The sequence below is a fragment of the Dreissena polymorpha genome, chromosome 10, assembly GCF_020536995.1.
Source record: "Dreissena polymorpha isolate Duluth1 chromosome 10, UMN_Dpol_1.0, whole genome shotgun sequence".
Classification (NCBI taxonomy): Eukaryota; Metazoa; Mollusca; class Bivalvia; order Myida; family Dreissenidae; genus Dreissena; species Dreissena polymorpha.
Genome location: NC_068364.1, coordinates 82,764,563 through 82,782,973, shown reverse-complemented (window position 1 = coordinate 82,782,973; position 18,411 = coordinate 82,764,563). Strand labels below are relative to the sequence as shown.

The following is an 18,411-nucleotide window of genomic DNA, read 5'->3' as shown; positions in this document are numbered from 1 at the left end:
GCTAGATTAAAATGAGTTCAATTCAGTTGGAATCACATATGCGGTTCACTTCGGTTAATCACAAAGATTCTCACTATCCATTTTTTTTTCATAAAACTGTATTACAGCTTATAACATTCATTAAAAGTGCGATGGTTGGATTTCATTGGAGACTTACTTAAGTGTCCGTTTTACTATAAATGGTTTGAAAAATAAAGTCGCACTCATATGGTTTCCTAGTGTTTGTGTTTCCATTGCAAATAAAGTTTTTCGATTTTATTCTCTTTCTCTCTGGGTTGAAAAGTTTTCCACAATTACGTACGTAATGTAAAAAAAGGGAAAACCTTGAGCCAGATTTTGTGTAAGGGAATTTCAAACCTTGTGCGAATGACACAGTAAGCCCTTATTTTGCATACATATGTTTTCTATCCGATTTCAGAAATACAATTTATTGTTATTGTAAGCAAATATGTATCCTCATATTTTTAAGAGAAATCCTTCTACTAGCATTAATAACCGTGTCTCAGACAAGGAAGATATAACATGTTTAGGATTGTGTAAATCTAGAACACCATCTGCTGTTGGTAGGGAGGGTCGTATGGGTTAAGGCAGCACATCATGCTAGATAAGCTCGAGTCTGCACAGAATTCCCGGCAAACTCTGGAACACGCGTGCAGATACTATATTTACTACATACACCGCAAGTAATTCACTCACATGTATGTGTAATACACTTGCAACGAGACGCGTTCCATAATGATGACTTGCTGTCAGACCACTAAAGCCCCAGCCACAGCTTTTACAAAAAGGTTCCAGACAAATTGTAACTTTCTTTTGTTACTGATGACTTAATGCTTTAGCTCACGACGTACTTTTGCTGTCTGTCAACGATAAACACAATCTATATAGAATCTTTAATAATCCAAATTTAACATCGAGCGTTACTACTTTTTAATATGTCTAAAGACAAATCAGTTTTTGGTAAACATTATCGTCGCCCCAGTACATGATTTCGATATGTCAGAAGTAAGATTTAATGTTGCTTATAAAAGAGTCGCCACGAGTTTCTGAGATGGAATGACATTCATAGTACCATCGTACCATTGTATCATAACCTGACGCATTCTTGCAGCACTCTCGAAGGTATTCGAGGTCGTCAATTATCAACCTTGATCGTTTGCGGAGACTCACGCAGTATGATTAAGGATATGCATTTTACAAGATAACGTTTTGCTTCAAACGGGACATGAATTTCCCCAAATTTAAAGGTAGAATTCCGATTTGTATATTCTGCGACAACTTCAAAATAATTACTCCAACGGAAGGCTCACGTAATCGAAATAGGACGAGTACCATAAATGTCTGCCATTTTGAACGAAAGTCACATTTAAGATAATATAGATAATTTCCCATTCTATTCATATCTCAACGTCTGCACGAAGTCGTGAGCCTTCTGGCGTTATCTTATTTGCCCGATGATTCATCGTACATTTGAAGAACACATTAGACACGTTTTTCATTAACATGTCAAGTGGTCAGATAAAATACATGCGGGATAGTTAATTTTGTTTATTGTTGAATGTTAAAGTGACGTCTCTTATTCTTACATGCATAAAATGCATTAAATCACAATTTTTTCAGATCAACAACGAGCTTTAGTGCAATTAGTGTGTTTTTACAAAAATGTTGGATTTTCTTATAGTAGAAACCATATATCCAACAGTTAGAAAATTGTAATACTATGAATCGCTTTCTATCATAAGAGACACACACACAGCGTTAGTTGTTTTGGTTTGTTTTAAACTTTAAATTTTGAACGAACGACACTAGTTCATAGCTATTTTCTAAATCTTTCAATTTCACATATTCGAATATTTTACACACCTGCTAAATAATCACCTTTGGTTTTAAATGCAAGAGAAATGTAAACCCAAACATTTCCACAGCGATTCATTAATTGACACAAGTAACAGCCCTCAGTCATTTAAAACACACACATACGTCTACGCAGTCGAAATAGATGTCATTGAAATTTCAGTAAACACATGTTTATTTAAAGGATAACATTCATAGCTCATTTTTTTGCAAATATTCATGCAATCGCTTTTTCAGAAACAAGAAATAGTGAAATAAAGTAATGGTCTACTGGTAAATGTTTCATTGCTGAAGATTAATAAGTATTCGCAGGACTCTAAGTTTCCCTCAAAGCCAATTTTCATGAATAAATTATAGTATTCTATTAGTTGTAGACCAGTTCAATCATGCGATGCTAAATTGTTGGGCAGAGTTTTCATTGCAGCATTTATAAACACTTTTGACAGATGCAGCACAAATTTGGGTTTATTAGAAAACCTTTATAACATTATAGATTTTATACAACAATAGTAAATAGTACACTTTTGAATAATTCGTTTTCTATAAATGTCAAACAAGATTAACGTATTATGTTTGTATTAGCATAAGTAAAATGCTGCGATTGTTCAATCGATGTTCTTTGTTTTTGTTTGAATAGTAAGCATACCTTGGTTAATTTAAGGTCAATTTTAAGAGCCATATTAAATGCTCAAATAAGGTCGAATGCCTCAAGGTATACTTTGCAATCGTTCAATTGATATGCGAGTCATGTCAGATTTTTTAATTGAAATTTGAGTGAAAGGAACTTATTCAAATCATTGTAGGGGAGCTGATGCAGTAAGGTAATTATTCAAGGGACACAGTGTTTCAAAACTTCGCTCAGTTGCAGACGGTGTTAAGTTTTTCTTTGTCTGTTTAAAGCGGAATATAAGGGAGAATACCAAATAAGGGAAATCTTCTTTACCTTCTGATTTAAGTATCTTTTAAATTGATTCATCCATGCAGAAAGTTCCTTAAAAAAACAATGGTTGCGTGCCTAACCTGTTACAAGAACAACTGTATTTGGTATTTCTATATTGCTTGAAATAATGCCCATGCATTGTGACATGGTCAGGTGTTTTCCTGGATAAAATCACGCGAGTTTTTCCAGTTAAGTGCATTTTCCTTTAAATGGCTATAGTCAACCTTGTTTACTCTCTAGAAGTCACATGTATGGTCCAATCTTTACAAATGGTGTTCATAACATTAGTTCTAATGATAGCTCAGCTGAGTTTAAAAATGATTTCGGTTCGTCGAAAAATATGACCGCCACGGGGCGGGGCATTTTTCCGTACAAGGCTATAATAAAACCTTGTTTACACTCTAGAAGTCACATTATAGTGAAATATTCATGGGACTTGGTCAGAAGATTAGTTCTAATGCTATCTGGACGGAGTTTAAAATGGTTCACGTCCGTTGAAAAACAGGGCCGGGGCATTTTTCCTTATATGGGTATACTTAAAATTTGTTTACTCTCTTGTTGATATTTTGGCCAAGTTTGAAAATGGTTTCAGAAACATCTCTGCCGAGAGCAGTTTAGTTTCCGAAGGCGAAGGTGAGCTACCGTGGGTTTTTGGACCTCTTGTTTATAATTGTTTCAAGTCGAAACGGCGCAATGAGTTCGAGTGCTGTAAATGCGTATTTGATCTTAATAACGGTCGTTGTGAGGTCGATCCTAACCTGATTTCTAGTAATTCGCTTGTGCTTACATGCACCCCTGAAGAATCATACAGTTATTTCTTATTCCATCCTCGCCCTTCCGTATGTCAACCGGTCTCACGTATGGTGCAGAGAAAAACTCGGTCAGTGTTGAATGATTGAAATGAACATTCATATAAGCACAGAACATACGGTTTGATGGGCATATTCAGAGTGCAAGGACATCAACTCTCTTTTCAGGATTTATCGAGCAATTTCCCTTTCTTCAATTTTCTTGTTCGGAGTATAACTCAATGCGAAACGAAATTTAAATAAACCTTTGGACTAGTAGATCTTTAAAAGCAGATTACATGACAAACAACTATCTTGTATTCGATTTGATGATGCTTTCCTACACGTCTGACGTGATACGTTTGACCGGATACTAGACTATATTTATCATACACATTAAATGGAGAAATAAACTTACTTTTAGAAAGTTCACGAATAAATTATAAAAAACAACTCGTGTATCAGCATTAACAGAATTCCAAGCGAATTTACCACTTCCATACATATACGATAAGGTGTATCCTGAATGCATTTGCTCCCGAGCATGTTAGTTCCTGTTTAGCTTCACATTGGTGGAAGCCGATGAACATGACCTGCTCATATAACTGTATTGATATGTAGCCGTCTGATGTTCATGCTTTCTTTGCCTGTTCCCATCTTAAGAAGGAATCCGGAGATAGCCGATGTATCACGATTAGTAAAAGTATAGAATGATTCCGTGGTAGGAGCAGATTAGCGAAGTTAAGTAGTAAATCCCGTCAACAGGAGCTGGGTAGATTCCAGTTCTGGCGTTTCGAACTGTTTGGTTCGTCATCATAACAAGCAACGGCAGTGCAGGCATTTGTTTTATATTTGTGTTTGTACATTCTTTGTTATGAACAGAACAATAATGAACACTAATACAGAAATTAGGTGAACCTTTATTTGATAAGCCAAAAAATGTTGCGGCGTATCAGCTGTATTATACAGTCCTGGTTTTCATTCTATATTGAATGCTAACTTGATGCATTTGTAATATAAATGCAATGTATATTTTCGAGGATTGAAACTTACATAATTTATTTAATAAGCGCATAAAATAAAGCGATACAGGTAGTTCTTTGCCATTCACGCTAGACTTTCACAATAATGAACATTTTTTATCATTTGACGGTTGGATTGTCAAATGCTATGTTTTTGTGTATTGAAACGACAGTATTTGGCTTATATTAGCAGTTTGTCGTATCGCGAATAGCGATGACGATGTTGAAAGATGGCCTCCAGTCGATTAAAACGCTCTTCGCAAGATGAGCTCTTCTTTCCTTGTCAGAGGTATGAATTTCGATGTTGTTTTTTTATCAAGTGAACTGTATGGTGGTGATTTTCTGTATTAAAAATACTTCGCGTAACTTAAATAGGAAATTTGATATAGTTTACTAACTATTATAATATACATGTCTATACATAGTAACAAAATTACATTTATAATATTATGATATTGATATTGATATGGAAAAGGCTGGGCATGCATTACAAGTGTGCCGATATTCATTTTCTCCTGCCGCTTGGTATCTGGTACATGATCCTTCTTACGCCGTCGTGTACTGCAATGATCTCAAAATGCATTGTTCACGAGCTCACTTAATGGTGTAATAGAGATAACAATTTTAAAGCATCACAATACATTTACACTCGCTTAATAAAAGTATTTCTTGAGTTATTGTGTTTCCTATTTCAATCGATTAATTTCATTGTAATTATAAAATGTTCGAACAAACAATTCTGACGATTACAATATATTGTATTAGTACATTTTACATCGCATTTATAAATAATATGTTAACAGAAAAATGTAACACACACAAAACATGTTATATTTTGTGAATAGATTCATTAAATTGTATAATAGGTTCCCAATTATATATGCATGTTTAGTTTCTATTTTATTTAATAAATTTACAAAAAAGACAGTTTTTATTCATTTTAATAGCTATTTGAAATTATAGACAACCTTTGTTCGAACAACCCTTTTTGATCCGATTTAATATGAAATACGTTTAACTGACCGATCAACAGTACAGGTAATTCTTAGGCCAACACAAAATATAACGTACAGAAATATTAAATTTCTACTGGACTTTCTGCTAAATAGAGAGGGTCGAAATGAATATATTTAACAATCAAGCCTTACATGAATGAAAAGATCACCCAGATTTAGATCATATTAATAGTACTCGGTACATGAATCTGAAATCTCGCATAAATCCTCTTGTGTCATCTCAACGTTCACGCCGTTGATTTGTATACAGATAGAGCACCAGCAAGTCGTTTGAAGTACGATAAACAATTATTGTAATTGCTACGCAATTAAAATACATATAACGATCTCAGGAAAACCAGTGACGCGCTAGAATAGCCATTAATAAAATGTAGAACAACGACGATAATAACAACACTACTACTAATATTTAAAAAAATAACTTAAGATGATTGTGTTAAATCTGTATTTTCAATCTTCGCTCAGAAGCATGGTCTATGAAATATGCTTAATGAACGATGGTTCAAATAGTTCGGGTGTTGCAACTACTGACGGAGTGTTTGATACTAAGGAACGGATGCCATACTGTACCATACATATGTGTTATACACACTACTACAACTTTGATGAAATAAACACACCACATTAAGTTCACGAATTTATTAGAACTCTTGAATCAACGTTCCAGTAAAGAAATTCCACACATTATTACCACTTTCATTTATCTGTGATGTGGTGTATTGCGAGTTCATCATCACCCACACGTGCTCATTCCTTATCAGCTTCACAGAGACTTCAGCAGACACACATAATGCGTTGTGGCTAGATCCTTGCTGATCCTCGGTAGCTGTTAGACGCACCTTGACGCTCATGCTTTCACTGCCCTTTTCCAAGTAAAAGTAAACACTCGACCCGGGCCTAACGCAGATTTGGGCAGTAAAGTAGTATAACCCGTCCACAGGAGCTGTGAAGTGTCCAGTGCTGGGGTTGTACGCATTGCCTTCGTTGAAGATCACAGTGGGAAATGCATTGACATTATTTGACAACTCATGGAAGCCGTGAGCGTTGAATGCTGCAACATGACCTGTAATGTATAATAGAATCATTTGTCAAATAACATACCAAATGTAGGTAAGTATGCTTTTTGTTAAAAGTTGGAATGAGTATGAATGTACAATTTTGATGGCCATATGAAAAAAATGATTTAGAATTAAATAAATAACAAAATATAAAATGCTTATATCAAATTCTGCCTGATCAACTATTTAGCAGTTAACATATGGCGGCGGTGTGATAGCTGTCTATTATATCATAACTCAACAGGAATGTTTTTAATGGGTCAATATGATAAATCGAACTCCGAAGCTATGTTAACTATTTTGTATTTCATTATTTATCAAACATAGGAGTTTTTCATCAAATAACATTCGTAACAGCCATATGAGAAATTTATTCAACGTAGAAAGCTTTTCGTATTATTTTCATTTACGGATGTAGATCAAATTGTTTCACGACAGTTTTTCATTTGCTTTCAAATAATAAAGAAGGAATTAAATTAAAACGAAAACATGTGAATAGGTCTTAAATGGAATGTAACTTTAGCTAACAATAACGATTGTTTGTCCTACATTACGGAATCCGAATAGTGCCATCTATAATCTCGCCCTTCTTTCATCAAGGGCGACACTAGACACACGATATTTTTCGCGACAGTCGCGGCGACGCTCGATATTTTTTGCGACAGTCGTGGCGACGCACGATATTTTGCGCGACAGTCGCGGCGACGCACGATATATTTAACACGATATATCGCCCTTGTGTAGGTAGCCTAAAAGGCCAATAGATATTCAAGATACGAAAGTATTTGGATTGTAAATGCAGTTGCTACCGTTAAAGGGACCTGTTTAACAGATTTTGGCATGTATTGAGGTTTGTCATTAAATGCTTTATATTGATATATGTAAATATTGGAATAAAAAAGCTCCAGTAAAAAAACACAAGAATAACATTAAAGAAAGAAAAAAGTAACCTAAAACCCCTGACCCCTGGAGTAAAAGTCTAATGCTTAGACCACGCGGCCATCCGCGCTCATGCAATGAGTGATGTGTTTTATACTTTATATAAACAATTCGCAGTGTCACAAAATATAACGACAACAACAGAACTCTCCAAATTATTCAATCGTTTAGCGTTGAAACGTTTTATAATTTTCAGGTTTTCAAATCGTCAAAAGATGCATATAATGAATATTTTAGAGTATGGCAAATTTTCAGTATTACTGTTTCCTCACAAGTATCATAACAACAACGAAAATTTGCGAATCTGAAACATTTTTTTTTAATTTTCTCAATTTACCAAAACGTGATACGACCCCTTTAACCCAGGCGGATGTAAAAACTGCGCGGAGTTTGAATTAGCATCAACCTTTCGAAATATAACGTCAAGAGCGACACGCAGAGTCATTCATACAACGTTGTTACCATCTGCCAAAATCCAGTAAACCCGCAAGTGTGCAAAACAACTACACTTACACTTTCAACATTCACCCATCGTTAAGTGATGCTTACCGACCGTGCTTTCCTTTATTGTTTGTAGTCCATAAGTAAATTTTATTTACAACAAGATGTCGATCTTTAGGGACTCATGTATGTTCGAGACTGGTTTGACTAAGTTGTGCTTATAGTTGCGATGGTGATGCTTGTGGCGTTTTAGAAATGATCTGAATGTTAAGATGATAAAGTAACTTTAACCGTTATACTAGTGGAAGACCAACCTTGTCAATTAATTGTATATTTCACCATTCTTTTAACAGATATGCATTGCAAAACTGACGTCCACTACACTAATCATACCTGGTGAAACGCAGGGTTGATTTTGACAAACAGTGTATTCGCTATTATCACCGAAACAATAGTCGCCTAGAGCGTTCGGTTTAGGATTGGTGCATGTCCTTGATCTCTTCTGAAGTCCTCCATTGCACGTGACAGAACAAGTGGACCATACGGACCATGTTGACCAGTTGCCATGCACTGATGTAGAAACACAAGCAATAAACGATAGCTGGCAGATCATTTCTATTGTGTTACATTGTTGCCCACGTAAAAACAAATTGCAATCAATTGCGACAATACATCTTCCATCACACGTACTAAAAGAACTGGACCGTTATGTCAAGGCTGACCAGTTGCCATTGAAAAATAAAGTTATTCTTTTTTATTTTTGTTCGTTGCTGCAATTGTATATAAATTGCGAGTTAATTCCTTCCAACACATTGTATAAATAAAAAAGCCTTAAAATATATTATTGTTACGAGGAGCAATGCAGTGATCGATTTTGCAAACATTGTATTCGCTAGCATCGCCATAACAATTGTCGCCAAATCTATCTGGTGTTGGATTGGTGCAGGTTCTTGTCTTTTTATTAGTCCAACATCACAGGTAACTGAACAACTAAACCAACTGGACCAGTCCGCCCAGTTTCCATGCACTGAGTGATAGAAATATGCGTTACTTATTTTTAATTTTGCTGTAAAGATTAATCCGGTTTGGACACTAAAGATTTGAATAAATGTGACAAATTATACATTTTAATTTATCGAACATTAAAAAACGTGATAATGTACAACATGCAATTCAAAAACAAAATAAAAAATCGTATTAACTTGAGAGCTAAAATGTTATTATTGGATTATAGAAGGCATTTATAATTTGTAGAAGCGTATGTTCGACTTGATGTAATATTTACAATGTTTTACAAAACGTATTGGGACTTCACTTTCTATGAAAATCGCTTATATACGATATATACCATTTTGTTTGTTTTTAAATCAACGTAAAAACAATGTTATTTAACCTGGACAAAGCTGCTTTGTGCACAGTTTAGTGTCAACAGCTGGTCCAGAACAGTTTAGGCCACCGTTGCTAGGGGGCGGATCAGAGCAGGTGCGTGAACGCTCTTGTGTGCCATTCGCACACGTCACACTGCACTGCGTCCACGTGCCCCATTCCGCCCAGTTTCCATCAACTGCGTACAAATATAAATCAGTCTTGAAATAATTATACTAAGCCGATGTAAGTTCTGAAGCCATGTCGGTTGTAAGAGGAACGACAAATGCAATTAAGCTTGAATGAGATGGGACGTTATCTATAATTAAATATAAATATCGTTAATTGTGTAATATTTTATCAAGGTTTTCTACACTCTTAAAACAATACGGAAACATGACGTACTGACTTTTTAATTCAGAAAACTATTGTTCATATCTCTTATGTGATCTTACCGAGTTGGCACAGGCCACAGAACTTTGGACACGTGATTTTTGCATGATGAACATCTGCGCAGACATTAAACAGGGTATTTAATCGAGCGCAGTCGAGTGTTTCGTCATCAGTGCACTCGGAAGCTGCAAAGAGGCACACGTGTTCACACATCAAAGTTGACTAAAGAAAAAATAATTTAAGCAACAATAGGCGTGACATTAATACTTTCTTCGCATTAATTATATATCGTATTTATTGTACAATCCCGATCAGATAGATATACCTTATCTTGTAGTATGGGATGAACGACTGATTATATATATTTTCATGGCTTTAATTAAGCAACAAGTTCTTACGTTATTAGATTAATCAAAAACACTTTAACGATATGGCATTGGCGTTGAAAAAAAGTGATATGAAAACCGAGTTTTGAAACTAAAATAAAATTGAAGCGAACACATTACATAATTAATGGACTAAATAGCAATAATTTTTTTCAGCCACGACTATTTTACTGAATCTCATTCGAAATTTATTCCTTCAGGAAACCGAAGAGGAATGAAATGTCGACCATTGGTAAATGTTGATGCTTTATTCGGGAAACCGTTTCAATCGAATATGAGTGGTATCAATTGTTTTGTAATAATTCTGAGGTCTAACGTTTTTTATGAAAGCAAAGGTTCTCATTGCATCGGTCAGTACTGCAGCATTCATGGCATATGTACTGCTGTCTCGTCTGGATGGAGCGACCGATTATACTGTGTGGGCTAACAGCGAGGGAACTGCATAACTGCAATGTATTTAATTACTTATACATGGGTGCAACACCAAGATTTCTGTTTCAAAGAAGGCACAAACAATGTATTATATGCAACAATTGTAATTGTAAAATGTTCAGTAGATTAATAATATAGTATAATATTTATTACCTGATTGTTTTGACATCCCATGGTGTAGCGTAATTCGGAGTCAGTTTGGAATATGTGTAAAGAGCAGGACTGCTTGTCAAAACAGAAAACATTGTTTATTAATGAGACAGATTGAACGATGCTCGAACTGGTTTTATAGTTATCATATTTCTTTATAAACATATTCCCTTTTCGACAGTTATCTCGCTTAGTATTGACGGTATTTAAATAATGTTAGAGGAAGTGCGGACTACAAGAAACATAATCCTTTCGTTGACATTCATGTATTTAGTTCCCTATGTATAATTATCTTGTTGAACGCAAAATAAATAGAGAACAATACAAGTGATTGCAAACAACAAGAAGACAAACTTCTCTTTCAATTATACAGATTTGGTGTTTTTTGTTATTTGCTTTTCTATTTTGGACCATTGCTCTCTTAGTTTTGATAAGAATCTTATGACAATTCATATGCTCGTGATAATAAGACACCAAGACACACTTGTTAGTACACATTCCATCTATCGGTTTTCAAATTTAATGTTCTGTTTTTCATGAAATAAATAAAACTTGTCTGTGGTCCAATGTTTGAAGGTCAACCTGTTTGGTCAAAGTAATTTAGTTGGGGTCAATTTGTTTAAACATATTTATTTCAAACAAGAACGTTGATACATACACTTTTATACAACATGTATATTAAATATTCATATTATATTATGTTTAAAAAATAAAATCGGGTCATTTTGCGCTAGCGGTGATTTTAAGTGTTCATTTTTATGCATTACGTTCAACTGGATTCAAAACACATGTTGGCATTATACCAAATTTTTTCGAATAAAGTTTATACAAACTTGACCACTGGAACATTGTGAAGTATTTCTGCACTCATTACGATCAGCAATGTTTTGACAACTGAAACACTCTATGCATTCTGGAAATACATTTAAAAGTAATAAAAGATTAACACAAATTAAACATTTTAAGGTATCCGATGCATACAAACATATATTGAAACGGTACTTAAATGGAATGAAATATGAATTAAATGGTATACCTGACACTCTAATCATGCACAGAATCGCCAGTGGAATCCAAACTCCTGCAACGTAGAACAAACCCGTCATGTACGTTTGAAAGAACAATATATTTATATATTATTAAATATTACATATAATATTTTGTATTATTTTACTACCATAAAACAAATCCAATTTCTACCATATTATATTTTATTACATGAAACCTACCTATGTTCATTTCTCCGCCTTAATGTCCCTTTTCCTTTTAAAGAAACAATTGGTCTTATCAGGGAACGTGTTTGACTTTTTGACATTCGTGACTGTGACAGAGATTACACTGGATGAATGTATAAAATGTCCTACATACATGGAAACAAGTAACTTGATGAAACCATAGAAAAGTTTTACGAAACTTTGCTATCACACAATCAAATTAGTTCTTACCTCTTCAAGTTGCATGTATGTATGGTACATGTATTTTCATCTTGATTTAAATACTATTAGTATTTAAATAATCTCATTTATTTTCCCTAACATAGTAAATTTAGATATTTAAATACATTATTTTGACACCATACCCACCACCAAAGGGTAAATAACTATTTTATAATATATATTATATTAATGCCATGAAATAACTATTGGATAGCCTGGTGTCACATATGCTCATAATGACAAGAAGGCATGTCCGAAGACCCATATATAACATTTAGCGAGGAGTGCACATTGTCTGAATTAAACATCTTTGTATAGTTATTTTCTTGTGTATTTGGTTAAAATTCAGGTTTAAGTGTTCATATCGCAATGTATTTCTCTTTTACCAGAGATATTCCTTATCTTCTTATTAAACGAATGAGTGCGGTTCATTTAGGCGTTATTGACTGTTGTTATTATCATATCGTGCGTTGGATGTCATGTTTTATTTCTGTCATTGGCATGTCTTTATGATGCAAATTTCTGGTATTTATATAATCTATAGTGACATAGGGATTACTTCTCCGACAATTAAGATATATATCCTACATATGTCGATCCATTTCCTATAGTATAAAGTACTAATTAGTTGTCCTTTTAATTACAATATTGTATTTTAATTTAGGACTTTCGTTACGTTAGTACATCTTTTTGAAACGAAACGCATACACTTCCATTAAATGAAAACTGTGAAGTGGGGTTCAAACACACGGTTTAACTACCTAACTTATTTCTAACCAAATGACGTTTAGGTGACAGGTAGAGTAGCTTTAAACGTTTACGGCTTATTACGCATACTGTTCTGATCTTAATGGTGAACTCCGCATTAATCAATGCACTTTCCAACACTACTATGTGACTTTCTATCTTTGTAAAAATGAAAAATTTCATTTGGTAAATATTCGCAAATATAAAACAAAACATAATATGTTCATATTATATTTTGTAATTATACTAATTAAAACACCGAATATGTAAATAAATAATGCGTACAAACAACTCGTTTAAACGATTCAATTCAACAGCATTGTTAAAATAACAACAGTTTTCGTTGAATCGTACATATTCGAACACATACATTTAATTTGACATTCCTTTCGCACGTTTCAGAGCAAAATATAAACATTAATATTTTTTATAAAAGTAAGACAATACTATTATCGAGGGACATATGAAGTACCAAGGGGGTTTTGCAACAAGGTCTTGGTATTACGAGACGTATTTCCACGTGTTACCACGTGTTACAAAAACATAACGAACATGAACCAAACAGTGAAACATGTCCCCATGACGTGTGGTCGTGACATTGCAGTAGGTGCACTGTTGTGCTGCGCTGGAAAGGAAGTAGACGAGCCGCTGCTGCCAATGCGCAGAGTTGTTGCGAGAGTCGTTGTTGTGCACAACGGAAGACCATTCTCCCATGGCATCCGTGATATAACAGTGACGTTCCAACTTGAACCCGAGTCTGAAAAGTGCAGAGAACTATTTTACATCTTGCAAACAGCTAACTGCTATATGTTGACTCCATTGGTAACTTTAATCAATGCGTAATGAAACCAAATTATTCCGTTTTAAGAGAAACATGTGACGATTAAGGGTGCTTATTTGTAACCTTGGTACAAAAATAACAACTATTTTTGTGTTTCCCTTACACGGACAGACGTTACACATCCAAGGGCAACGGAACATCGTGTGCATGTTCGTGTCGCATGTGCCACGTAGTGACCTTGAACATTCTGAATCGATGTCATTGGTTCCAAAGCAGTTTACTGAAGTAAAATATTATAACGCATGTATTATTTTGTGACCTTGAACATTCTGGATCGATGTCATTGGTTCCAAGGTAGTTTACTGAAGTGAAATATTATAACGCATGTATTATTGTGTGACCTTGAACATTCTGGATTGATGTCATTGGTTCCAACGCAGTTTACTGAATTGAACTATTATAACGCATGTATTATTGTGTGACCTTGAACATTCTGAATCGATGTCATTGGTTCCAACGCATTCTACTGAAGTAAAATATTATAACGCATGTATTGTTTTGTGACCTTGAACATTCTGGATTGATGTCATTGGTTCCAACGCAGTTTACTGAAGTAAAATATTATAACGCATGTATTATTTTGATTTGTCTACATTGTTCATCCACTATATAAGTAATTGCTGTGATGGGTAGTTCAAAATATAACTTATGTGTAAACAAACTTTCATTTGACAAAAATGTAAGCCGAGAGTAATCATTTTGATAGTGTCCAGAAATTTTCAAAACATCGATTGCATGTTGACATGCACAACAGTTCAACAATATAAACCTATCATTAATTGTTGCACATTTGTGCTCAATTGTAACAAACGTGTTTTTATATTTAGTTTACAAACGTATATTTTACGAAGATAATAATCACAGTAAAGCTGTTTAGAAATAATGGATACTATGTATTGTATTTATACATATAAACATATATTAGAATTTTGACAAAACGTTTCAACTTGTATCAATTATACAAAAATAAACGAATTAGTTTGTAGAAAACGGCAAATTTCAAGCAAATATTATAGAAATTTGCAACCTGTCAGTCAGTCCACAAAAGTTCATGGACAAGTCCTTTAAAAACTCAGTAAGCTGCAGTGTGTACGTACACGAGCATTCACTGCCACTGTATGTTCCTGGCAACACGGTTGACACGCAATCACATGTGTATGTAGTCATGTTCAACTTAGACCCGCTGAGGCATATCAATCCACCGTAGTCTGTACAACACACAACGGCGATCAATGTAACATAAATATGATACTTCGCATGTCTATTAAATTCATACAGTGCACCAATGTATTAGAGTAATGTATGCGAAACTTAGATTGTTAGTAGTAACAAGACTAGGGAATACATATTTTACATTTATAAAATAATAATATACAATATTTCGATTCAATTGCATTCAGACTATACATCATGTTCAACATAACAGTTTGGACTATATAGATGCACAAATTATTGATGATGATATTTATTATCACAAAAGCACTTTTACAAATGTATTACCACAGAGGTGGGTGCTTGCATTGCAGTGGCCCGGACAGTCGTCGCACGATGAGTTTGACACAGACTCTTTGTATGGCTTATCTAATGGCTGGGTGTTAGGGCTAAAATTGTAAAAAAATACAATTAAATCATTTATATTGCAAAACATAAATGGGCCATGCTCTGTGAGAGGGTTTAATGCATGTGCGTAAAGTGTTGCGCAAGATTAGCCTTGTCAGTCCGCACAGGCTAATCAGGGACGACACTTTACGCCTAAACTTGATTTTTGCTAAGAAGATACTTTCTTTAAACAGAATCATAATAGTAATAGTATCATAAAAGCGGAACGTGTCGTCCCTGATAAGCCTGTGCGGACTGCACAGGCTAATCTGGGACGAAACTTTAAGCAGAAGCATTAAACCCATTTTCACAGAGCACGACTAAAATGATGTATATCATTTTCCTTGTTTTGTTGCAAGATATTATAACATAGACAGAGACCAGTTTTGGACAGCAACTTTGCTAATTCTAATTATCGAAAATTTCTAGAATCTCGGGATACTCTACATTATGTCGCCGATAAAACGAATTATGTGAAATGATTGCAGGTAATTAACTTACATGGTAGCATACAGGCAGACGTAGATGAAGAAAGTACCACAATTTGCAGCGCTACATCCAACAGATGAGGTTTCACCCCAAATCATCTGGAAAAAGGACAACTGGATTCTACTTTCTATGAATTATATATTTAATCAGCGTTTGGTTTAGGTATCATTTTAGCGCACTTTATAATCATCTCAAAGTTGAATGTCGGAAGTTAACATGCAACATAACTTTTAAAAAGGTAAATATGTCAATTGATTACCTGTGTGTAATTTCCAACCAGTGACGCGTTATTTCCCGTTGAGCCGTAAGCGAAATTCGTCTTTTCCTGCTTCCATGTTTTTACGACATCTGTCCAGTTAATGAATGATTTGCTGTACAGATGATTTTGGCCAAGAATATATCCACCTGTTTTGTGTCAAATAAACATATTTTTCATAAACATTGACGAATATAAATAAAGCTCTACAAAATAATATTTAATTACTTAGTTACGACCCCCCTCAACAGGCTTAGATTTACAAAAAGAGCAAATGATTGTTGTTTTCTTGTTTTTCATCTCCCCTCAAAGTCAACAAGAAAATATATGTTGCAATATCTTTTGAATGAAACGAGCGAACCGTAGAAAATTTATTTAGGATGAAAATAAAAGCATTTTACATTTTGTATGAGCTCAAAGTGTTTCGCATGTATATCTGACTGCCTGATAAGATTCTTGTGTCAGTTTTATACCTGGCGACGTTCGCTGGTACCAAGTACTATCGGCCGTGCATCGGCGTACCCATCTGTCTGCTGTGCTACTTAGGCCAGGGTTCTCCTTCTAATAGTGAACACATATAGTACGATAACTTGCTTGCGTGTCTTGGATTAATTGAAATAAAAATGTACCGTTAACAATTCGCAATACCGGATAAGTTGTATACGTTGATGATCAAAACCCGTGTACAGTAAGATATTTATTAACGTAAATGTTTCATACTGCAGCTTAACGTTTAAGTTTAATAATAACTATCATTAACATGTTAATTTTTTTACTGTCTGACTAACAAGTTCTGCAGTTATGATGTAATAATTTTAATTAGAGACAAATACTCATGTTATACCGCTAAAAACAGCCATATAGGTTTTTTAGCATTGTGCGTATAATAGCAAAAATATGTGTACACTCAAACGTACATTTTTTATAGCGATGTGAAAAAGGGAGAGTTGATAAGATAAAGGGAAAAAAATAACTGTAATAATATTGAGCGACCATTGCATGAAAAAGAAGGAGCGAAAAAATGCGAATAATACAGAAAATAGGAAAAAAAAATTTAATATAAACGTTACGGACCATAAGCCGCATGTCTGCCGCTGGGGGAGATACATGGGTTCGGATCTCGTTGTGCAAGGTTGCGAGGTCTGGGACAAAAGCATACAGTAGTTGTCGATTTAGAGAACTCAACGTAGAACATGGTACGCAGCCATATAGACACATTTAGTGGTTGTTCGTTTATTTTAAAAATAATTATATCTGCTAGTTGTTTATGAAGTAGGACAACGTTTGCAAAAAGAAGACAAATGGTTCATCGTGAGAAACGGAAAGATAATTTAGAAATGTGTTGTTTTTATCTTTGTTATTTCAATAAATAATCACAAGGTCTTTTCTCAGCGTTGCGTGGACTTGTTCACCGTTGTACAAAATCACTTCTTAAAAATCACATTTTATTACGATTAACACACAGTTCTTTTTGGTATGCGAGCTTTTTAACATAACGTTTTCTCCACTCCGGCATACCTGTGTCTGATATTTTGATCGTCTTTCCTGTCAATGGTCGGTTTTCACAATTGAGATGACCAGGGAATGCCGCATACCGGTCGATACAGGTTGGATTGAACGGTCTCTGAAAGAGGAGGATTGAACAAATGCGATTACGCTTATTCAAGGTTCATTTCTGTTTATTCTTACTGATAAATTATATAAACTACGGTATATGTACATTTACTAGCTATCGCATCCAGAAACTACTGCCGTTCTAGAAAGATCATTTATACATTAACCCATTTATGTCTAGTGGACTCTTCCATCCTTCTAAATTAAATCAATTTATTTCTAAAATTAGGGATGTCTAGTATAATTATTTCTATATTAAGAATATTTTTATTACAGAACTTCCTTTAAGCAAACAGCGCAGACCCTGATGAGACGCCGCATCATCATCAGGGTCTACGCTTTTTGCCAAGGCCTTTTTTCTAGACGCTAGGCATGGGTTAAAGAGGGGTCTAGTACCGCTTCAGCTCCATAAAACCATATATGGTCTATCTATATATTCAATGATCAAAAGTGTTAACATGCATTCTGCACGTGATATTCAGTGAACCCGTCTGAATGCAGTTTCTTTAATGCTCTGCAATTTTGGAAATATAGTTGAAGTATGATGAGTATCTGTTAAGAGATTAATCCGTTTTGGTTGAGAACTCTTCACTCCGTTGAACAAGTACTAGTTTGGGCACGTCTCATTTGACTCAGATATTTATC

At 34.6% G+C, this 18,411-nt stretch overlaps 3 protein-coding genes across 18 annotated transcripts in view; all 3 read right to left on the bottom strand.

Annotated features, from left to right (window-relative positions):
• The window catches only part of LOC127848553 (A disintegrin and metalloproteinase with thrombospondin motifs adt-2-like), a 126,511-nt gene extending 114,409 nt beyond the window's left edge, over positions 1–12,102 (bottom strand). For 4 of the 16 annotated variants that reach the window (XM_052381069.1, XM_052381085.1, XM_052381084.1 and 1 more), the window contains exons 1-6: positions 12,014–12,102; positions 11,821–11,865; positions 11,618–11,697; positions 10,788–10,859; positions 10,519–10,648; positions 9,879–10,001 (exon numbers count right to left, since the gene is read on the bottom strand). In XM_052381069.1, the coding sequence (XP_052237029.1) occupies positions 9,879–10,001; positions 10,519–10,648; positions 10,788–10,859; positions 11,618–11,697; positions 11,821–11,865; positions 12,014–12,023 (460 nt within the window). In that variant the 5' untranslated portion in view covers positions 12,024–12,102. Of the gene's footprint in view, positions 1–8,451; positions 8,629–9,451; positions 9,623–9,878; positions 10,002–10,518; positions 10,649–10,787; positions 10,860–11,617; positions 11,698–11,820; positions 11,866–12,013 lie in introns of all 16 variants that reach the window. The other 12 variants (XM_052381075.1, XM_052381086.1, XM_052381087.1 and 9 more) reach the window with 8 other exon arrangements.
• Positions 1–18,411, bottom strand: part of LOC127848556 (cysteine-rich venom protein ENH2-like) — a 110,908-nt gene that overhangs the window by 71,695 nt on the left and 20,802 nt on the right. The window lies entirely within an intron of this gene.
• LOC127848560 (cysteine-rich venom protein ENH2-like) lies at positions 13,452–17,276 on the bottom strand. Its single transcript, XM_052381097.1, has 9 exons — positions 17,227–17,276; positions 16,626–16,713; positions 16,156–16,301; positions 15,909–15,994; positions 15,309–15,409; positions 14,906–15,016; positions 14,314–14,356; positions 13,912–13,985; positions 13,452–13,724 (listed from the first exon to the last, which is right to left on the bottom strand). The coding sequence occupies exons 1-9, from the start codon at positions 17,236–17,238 to the stop codon at positions 13,501–13,503; spliced, it is 885 nt and encodes a 294-aa protein (XP_052237057.1). The 5' UTR covers positions 17,239–17,276; the 3' UTR covers positions 13,452–13,500.

What these genes read in the sequence shown, in the direction of transcription:
- LOC127848560 (XM_052381097.1), bottom strand. An exon ending in CAGTGGCAGTGAATGCTCGT is followed by an intron (nt 14,357 to 14,905) that starts GTACGTACACAC and finishes ATTTTACTTCAG; the next exon opens with TAAACTGCGTTGGAACCAAT. An exon ending in GATGTGTAACGTCTGTCCGT is followed by an intron (nt 13,725 to 13,911) that starts GTAAGGGAAACA and finishes TGCACTTTTCAG; the next exon opens with ACTCGGGTTCAAGTTGGAAC.